The sequence below is a fragment of the Nuphar pumila genome, chromosome 9 (genome assembly GCF_984573655.1).
Source record: "Nuphar pumila chromosome 9, dmNupPumi1.hap1.1, whole genome shotgun sequence".
NCBI classification, from domain to species: Eukaryota; Viridiplantae; Streptophyta; class Magnoliopsida; order Nymphaeales; family Nymphaeaceae; genus Nuphar; species Nuphar pumila.
In genome coordinates this window covers 4,951,868-4,960,761 of record NC_143257.1, presented here as the reverse complement: position 1 = coordinate 4,960,761, position 8,894 = coordinate 4,951,868, and the positions used below count along the sequence as shown (strand labels likewise).

At 38.6% G+C, this 8,894-nt stretch overlaps 1 protein-coding gene across 1 annotated transcript; it reads right to left on the bottom strand.

The window, feature by feature from the left end:
* Positions 1-1,813: 1,813 nt before the first annotated feature.
* On the bottom strand, positions 1,814-7,657 carry APO3 (APO RNA-binding protein (DUF794)). Its single transcript, XM_090016799.1, has 3 exons — positions 7,354-7,657; positions 4,060-4,421; positions 1,814-2,696 (listed from the first exon to the last, which is right to left on the bottom strand). Exons 2-3 carry the CDS (start codon positions 4,419-4,421, stop codon positions 1,874-1,876), a joined length of 1,185 nt encoding a protein of 394 aa, XP_089872925.1. The 5' UTR covers positions 7,354-7,657; the 3' UTR covers positions 1,814-1,873.
* Positions 7,658-8,894: the final 1,237 nt, after the last annotated feature.

The following is an 8,894-nucleotide window of genomic DNA, read 5'->3' as shown; positions in this document are numbered from 1 at the left end:
AAAATAAAATATTTATTCATTTTAATAATGATAAAAAAACTTAATCTAGCCTAAAGTATACATTAGGTATACTTAACCTAAATCCTAAAAAGTACAAATAGAAAATACCTAACAAATAAAAGTATACACAAAAAATATACTTTGGTAAACTTTGAATACAAGAAAAAGGAAATATAACAAAAATAAAAATACAAGAAAAATACCTAAATACACCTTGGTATACTTGAATATATATAAACTATACAAATAATACATGTATCTTAACAAATAGTATGGGTAGATAAACAAAAAAAAAGTCATTTTTGGCAATGAAATGGTACAAAATGATTGAAAGGTAACATTTGGCGTCTGTATTATGCTCATTTTCGAGAAGTTGGAGGAACTAAAAACAGACAATATAATCGTTAGTTATGTCACATAAGTGCGGGTGCGGATGCGGGTGCGGGAAGGATATATATAACAGTTTTAAGTTAACACTATGTGTATTTGTGTGCATTTATGTATTTATATATATATATATATATATATATATATATATATATATATATATATATATATATATATATATATATATATAATATAGATAAAAATGGACTTGATTTGGGTTAACTCAATCTACTTTTGGATAGAAATGGACCTCAATGTAGTTGACTTCACTTAACACAAAAGAAGTTGTGTCCAAGTGTCGCACCCACCTGAGTGCGGGTGCGACGAGGGCACGGTGCCCTCTTAGAAGAGTTCATGTGACATAGATTGTTAGCAATCCACCGGCCAAAAATAGAGATTACTTCTTGCAATTTTTGTACATCTTCACACAGGCATGCACACACACATAAGTTAGAAAAGATCATTGAGCAGTCAAAATTATTGAAATTTGAGTTCACCAACATAAAAAAATAAAAATTAAGAAAATACAAAATATTTAGACTTATAAGATTTACAATATTATCCTCCATGTTTATTTACCTATATTTTTTAACCTGAATGTATACAACAACTATGCCTTCATCCCAAAACAATTGGGGTCGGCGATATGAACCAAAAAAGAAAACCATTCTGGGTCAAATCCTCCTCCTCCAATCATTTCTATCCAATGCCATGTCCTTTGTGAGGTTCAAAGCATTCATATCCTTTCCTATCATCTCCATCCAAGTCTTCTTAGGCCTACCCCGACCTCTTTTAACTAATATATTTTCCCATTTCTCCATCCTTCTAACTGGAGCATCATTAGGCCTTCGCCGAATATGTCCAAACCACCGTAAACGATTCTCTCTCATCTTATTTTCAATGGATGCAACGCCTACCTTCTTACATATCTCCTCGTTTTGAATCTTATATTTATTGTATTTCCACACATCCATCTAAGCATACGCATCTCAGCTACACTCATTTTTTGAATATGATGTCTCTTGGCAGCCCAACATTCCGTATCATATAGTAAAGCAGACCTAATTGTCGTCCTATAAAACTTTCCCTTTAACCGCAATGGCATTCTACGATCGCACAACACTCCAGTTTAACCTGAATGTATGCACATACTTTTTAATATTTAATTCTAAATGAATGCAAAAGCAAAAATAAGTGGAACTCACAAAAAAGTGTGAGTTAAACATTTGAATCTCTTCTCAAGATTTTTTATATTATTCTTGGGAAATTTAAATTATTTTCTTTCATAACTTCTCAAAAGAAAAGTTCAATTTTGTTCATTTAGGCATGAAACAAATTTGTTACAAATTTGTTACACAATCTTTACCTTTTGCTGCATTTGTTATGCAGGTGAGCTCATAGTAAGAATCAAGGCAATTCACAACTCTTGCCAACATAAGCTTCTCATTTGAACTGGTAAAATAACAACAATCATGAATGGGCTCTATTAGGCAACAAGGTCCACTTCATCCCGGTCAGGAGAGATGACATCCAACCTCATCATGCTCCTGTATTCATCAGGAATCGGAGCACCACCCTGGATACATAGTTCAACAATTGCTGGAGCTTTACCATAGTACCTCTTGAGCTCATTTAGCAGAGCAGGACCATTGGGGTTTGGCACATGCCACACATAGTTCATTCCTAACACATCTTCAATTGTTGCCTCCTGCCATGCATGCAGACCGGCGCGAAATTGATGTTTTGCAGCTTTGCACATCCTCACCTTGTGCCCCGCAGGACCAACTTGCACCTCAGGACAATACCCACAGGTCTTGACGGCATACTTCTTCATAAGTTCCACTGCTCCATTTTTCATTATAAACCAGGACTCCAAGGTCTTGATGCTCAATTCATTTTTGTCATCTCTCATTGCTTCGGAATTGATGCACTCACTAACAGCAAGATCCATGTTCAAGTCATTTTTTATGTCAATGATTGCGGTCAAATCATCATCAAAATCAAGAATTCTTCCTTCAATGGAGTGGACAGGCCTAGTTCTTCTTCTAGTTGGGAAATTTGGTAGGTCTAGTCCTGCTTGAATACAGAGCTCTACAATAGCAGGCAGCCTCTTGACTCTGGATCTTTCATCGTGCACAATTCTTGGCTTCTTCGCCCTGTCATCAAGATGAAAACACCAGGGGAAACCCACAACATCTTCAACTTTACCCTTGGTCCAGACATGCATGGCACTCCTAAGACCACTTTTTGGGCCTGTACATGTTCTGATTTCATGGCCAACACGCCCAACATGAACTTCTGAACAAAACCTGAACATGAAGGAATAATATAAGCAAAAATGCTGTAAAGTGTTTGCTATGAGTCAAAACATGTAGCTGTGCATCTTAAACATGGACAACAATAAACACCTGGCTGATAGCACTAACTGCTAGCTAGATTGTGCAATAATGGTTCCTTGATTCTTAATGTTCTAGAGATCCTCTTAAGAGCAAATATTTTGAAATCTTGTAGTAGCTAATGGATAATGTAACCAAAAAAAGGAAAAAAAAATCATTTATCTGTTCTTTGTAAATCTCAGCCAGTCAGTCACATGGCACATCTGAAAACACACTGATAAACATGGATAGCAACTCGAGTACTAACAACAACTGCATTATAACCTGCTCAGATCACAAACCAACCACTTTTAGAGGATCATGGACTGGTTCAGGAATGGTTACTCTCACAGAGATACTCTATAAAGTGTAAGTCGCAGCAGGACATAAGAATGACAGATTCTGGGCACCATTTTCTTGAAACTACATAACCAAACAGATGAAGCAAACCATCATAATCATGCCAGGTATTTTTCAAGAAGATTTTTCCTTCTAAGGTGTTAATGAAAAAAGTTTCAAACCATACTTATATCCACAATTCAAACAGGAGGACCCATTTTGCCGGCTTATGGGTTACTTTAATGCAAGAACAAGGGCTCCTGCCACCCGATCAACCTAATAATTGGATGAGTTAATTGGTGGCTTGAAAATAATGTCATAATCTTGTTAAAAGGATTTTTCTCAGTGAAAGAAATTCTCACAATAAATTTTAGTTTTGGTTTTATCAGAAAATTTTCAAGTAAATGTTAGCATATATAGATTTTTAAAAATCAGAATTTTTTGGAAAATATAAATAAAATTTTAACAGTATTAAAAAGCATCATTATTGTGTTAATATCACAACAAATTTGATATAATTTAAATGTGGGAAACTTAAGAAAAAAACACTTTTGGGGGGTATTTATCAACTTTTGAAAATATGATGACAAAATTGCTGTGATAAATTCAAAATATCACTTATATTTGTGAGTTGTGACCATGCTTGAAAGCTAATACGTGAAACCCAATGTATACCAGGCTTGACCAACCACTACAATAATACAACTTTACAAAGCTTTCAACAAATTTGACAGACAGATTATAAAATATCAACAAAAAGATCAACTGAAGATAATCTCTGGGTACTTGGGGGCATGAAAGCCAATACTTCAAACCCAATCTCTAGTAGGTCCGAGCATGCAATAATCCAACTTTACAACGAATTAACACACATATTAGAAAAGGAAAAGAAAAGAAAAGAAGAATCATTGAAAATAATTCCTCAAATTGTTCAGATGTCAATGAGAAAAAAGTTTACCTGCATTTTTTTACAGGAACATCATTCACTAGCTTTGACAAGCCATTAAGAAGGTTGGTTTTTGCTTTGTAAACTTGATGAGCAATGGGTACAAGTTCTGGGATGAGTAAACCATTGTCAGGAGGTTCAAGTGTCCAACAAGGGTTTAATTTTCTTGCTTCTTTCTCTGCCTTTGCTCTTTGAATGAGCACTTTCATGGGTGTTGGATACGGCTTTCTTTCAGATTTATCACGAGCTGGCCTAGGAAGGTCAACATACTCCAAATCATTGTGGGCTTCTGATGAAAACAAAGAACAAGAATATGGCACAAACTTCACTCTGCTGCTTACAAATCTTTCAAGAAACCAGTTTTGGCATCTCATCTGCAATTCATAGTGAGTCAGTTTCTTAGCACCAATCACCTTTGAGAACTTAAAATCTTAAACTCGAAGAAATGATCTTTCAATGATAAATTTATGTAGGAAATTTAAACACCAATGGCTAGGGCAAAGTAACCCGCATACAGTACATGCATGGACACACAAACACACACATACATCTGCATGCATACACAATTGCATGCATGCACCAAACACATGCAAACACCGAAGCACACCGGCGTGTTTAACACACACAATTAATTTTGTTAATTTTGTGTGTTTTGTTGTAACACAACCTGATGTGATCCAAATATATCTTCAAATAAGATTGTTCTTTGATAACACTAATTAAAAATTTTGAACATACAATTGCATGCATAGAACAACCATCGTTATAGGTTTAATACCCTAGCTATAAGAAAGACCATTCTAAATCTTTAAGTATAACTGAAATAACTCAATGCCTAAGATACCGTGACATGGCACTTTGGGTGTCATACCTGTGTCGACACATGTAGACACGGGTACGAGTATCAGACACGGCATTTCGCGTGTCCAACATTATATTATATATTATATTTTTAATATATAATATATATTTTAGATATATAATATATATTTTCAGTATATATTTTAGATATATAATATATATTTTCCAGTATATATTTAGCTGTGTCCCCGTACCCACATTTTTTTGAATTGCCATGTTGTACCCTCCGTAGCCGTACCCGCACACGTACCCAGGTGACATAGCTCAATGCAATCCACTAAATTTTCAGCAGCCATTAGTTAGATGATATGGTTTCAAATAGAGGGGCTCCACTAAAGCATCTGTAGAAAGTAATCGAACTTTCACATCCCTATCTCAGGGAACATGATCAATCCGCATGGAGGCATGGCACCAGCCTACTACACTTGAAGTCCCTGAAGCCAGAGGTTTGATTGGGCATTTCAACAACAATTGGTAGGCATAGCATGAATTCACCAATAAACCACACAATATAATGCAATTGGTTCAAGAAGAGTTGAATGGTAACCCTAAGTTTGGTGAATGGTTCTATATAAGTCATGCTAGTTTGAGTATTTCATCAAACAGACAATGGACTACACCTCCATGGTTCAAACACCCTCTGTACATATATTTTATTTATTTGTTAAAAAAAATACCATCTCAATAATAGATAACATGAGCTTCAAAAAGTAACAATCCAGGCCTCCGCAAAATCAGCCAATGAAATAGGAAACTGGAGGATACCTTCCTCAAGAATTCCAACCAATCTTAAATGCATTCACCAAGTTTCAGATATCTACTAAATTGAGAAGTTTCACCGGGCAAATACATGATTTTGAGTACCAATTTGGTTGGTGGATTGCCACCCTTTTTTGTGCTATACAAGAAACAGTCGACAACTCGCATATCTCTCAAATGCATAGAGGATCTAGTGCCATAATACTCTTCACATGGCCAGTGAGTCATGCCCATTTTAGCCTTAATTCAAGCCCAACACTTGGACACAATGGACAATAAGCTGTCAAGAATTCCTTGCGTTGCATTTTCTCAAACTCCAAGAATGTGGTTAACCTTCATAATTGTGTACTTGATGAAAATTAGTAAGTAAAATCTTTTTAAATCATCAGAATAATATGAGAGAGAGAAAGCACTGAGCACCATCTCTCTGGTCAAGCAAACTATGCTAATTCAAATGCCAATCATCTATACACACGGTGAGTTAGGCATGAAAGTCATCATATGCATCAAGATAGACTAAGTAATTATTCATGGACTTCGTTCTCTTGCTATATCCTAATTCTTTGAGCTAGTAAGGGCACAACTCTCAAGCACGCATACACAAGCTTCGCGATCTCACATACGCACGGGAGCATGCACAGCAGTCAAAGAATGATCACCAAAAGAATACATTAGGGACTGACAAGATCATAAATGGACGAATCAAATGCACGATACCATACAAAAGAGTATTAAGTGATTCAAAGGGAAGAGTTTTTGCAGAGGCCCCAAACATTTCATCACTTTTCCAAATGTCATACAAATACAACAAGCATCTCATTCACTCAGCAAGGATGACTCTCACTCAAAAAAGAACCAAATGGCTCTACACTCACAACGACATAACTAAAAGGGAAAACAGAAAAGGTAGAGAAGCCTCTAGTCACAACAAAAATAGCTTTCTCGTTCGAACTCCTATACATTTATCACACCCACTAAAAAAACACAGGCTCCACCTGACCTCGTACACTTACACTGTTACACACACGACATTGAGATATATCTTGTTGGAAGACCCAAATTCAGGAATAACTGAGCACTGTATTCCTCCATTAACGAAGCTCCGGGAGAAAAGAGCCACCGATCAAAAAGGGGACTCTGTAGCTTCAATGAAGAAGAAAAAAAATGAGGTAAAACTCAAGGGAAGCAGTCATCAGGAGGAATCCAGCGCCCACCACAGAATTCCAACTCGTGTCGTCCAAGAAGACAAACCAAAAGACCAGAGGAGGCCAAAAAAACTCCGTTGTGCTCCGGCGGCGTGGCAGATGGACCAGGCAGGTTGAATTTCTGCGTGGTCCGTCGACTCTTCGCCGCGTAAATGATGCGGGCGGAGATGTTGCTGCCCTTGCCGATGGCGACCTCGGAGATGACGTCGATAGCGACCTCCTTTTGCAAAGACCCGAGACTCTCGAGCGCATTTGCATCGGGAGGAGGGAGAGACTGCTCCTCACGGAGGCGGTGGAGAAGTAGGAGGGGCGGCGCCCCTCCTCTGCTAAGTTAACAGGGAGACGGAGAGAGGGCAGGAGGGCCGGCGCCCTCCTGCCAGTAACCGGCGAGTGAGAGAGAGGGAGCAGGAGGGCGGCACCCTCCTGCCGGCAGCTAACAATAGAGAGAGAAACGGGGGAGGAGAGGCGAGAGGGAGCGTACCTGGGGGTTCAGGTTCCGCCGGCGTCGAGCAGGGCCTCCGGCGAAGGGGGCTTGGGTCGTGCCCTACGCAGAGGAGGTCCCTGCGTTATTCAGCAGAGAGGGGAGAGACGGGCTGAGGGGTTGCGCAGGGGAGAAGTCGGGCGAGGGGGGCTCCGTCGAGTCGAGGAGGGGGAGAGAGAGAGAGTGCAGGGAGGCGGGAGAGGGTGGCCGGCGAGGGTCCGGCGTGGGGAGGAGCGGAGAGGGATCCTCTGGTGACAGTCGGGGGGAGAAGACGAGGAGCGGGGAGGGGGAAACCCCCCTCCCCGGGTTTAAATAGGAACACCGTTTTTTTTTTTTTAAGTCTTTACAAAAAAGTATGCTCATGTATAATTATATACACACTGAGCATTTTTTGAATGGATTGTTGTTTATAATGCTTGGGATAAACATTAATCTTGAGTTCAAGTCTAGAACATTTTTTGTACGTTGTGGGTTGCGCTGATCAAATAATACCAGTAATCTGACAAGGTTTAAATCTGATCCTGATTTTTTATCTGGTAATAATTTGTTCAGGCTGGATCAAATATGAGATCCAAATCTGACTGGTTTTCCATCCCTTCTAATGCCATTTTCTTTTATCAGGCCTTAATTATTTTTTTTTTAAAGGCTTCATATGCCACCATATTAGCCCTTGTCAACATCGATTCCTGTAATAATATGTATTGGCTACTGCCTGATTAAATCAGCTGTCACTGCTTTGTGAAGAACTTGTTTTGAATTGCCTTCATGGTGTTGTGCCAGTTAAGCATTAATTAGTGTCATTTGTATTTCTTCCAATCTTCTTGAGTCTGTGATGGATGGCTTCGGTTGAGGTGCACTATAGTACAAATTAAGTTATAGTTTGGAATAATTCTGTAATATTCCTTCTTTTTTGTTTCCCTCATTTTTCCTTTTCTCATCAAGATTAAACACATTCATTCCTCCTGATTGGTTGGGTCATATTGGTAAACAAGATTGTATTGAGTTACTGAACAACCACCTTCACAATAATGAATCCAATCAGGTTTGCACATTCAATATGTTGGTCACTTTGTGTGTCTATGATAGGGTTCATAATAAGAGTTCATTTCAGATACTACTGAGGGAAACAGTGGGAATTGAGCCTCTCATATCAATCTTAAAGCTTTAGAAAGTTAGCACTTACAGATTCTCACAACAAAAGGTAAGGATTACAGTTACACGAATGTGGATCATATAAAACGGTGGGTGACATGAGCAATGTCACCGACCAACCACAGTCACTAACCCCCGCCCACTCTGTTCAAGTGGGACCCAGCAGGCGGAGGTTAATGGCTGCGGTTGGTGGTTGACATTCCTAATGTTACCCACGGTTTGTTTTCTACGGAGTCCACTCTCCGGTTACACTCATTTCTGGTTAATTTTTTTTTTTGCCATGTTCATGACTGTCTTGTCGTGTTTGATGTCAACTATGGATATGTTATAGTATGAGGATATATCTGGTCTGACTGATTAAGCTTGCATTGTTTGTGAAATAAATGGCA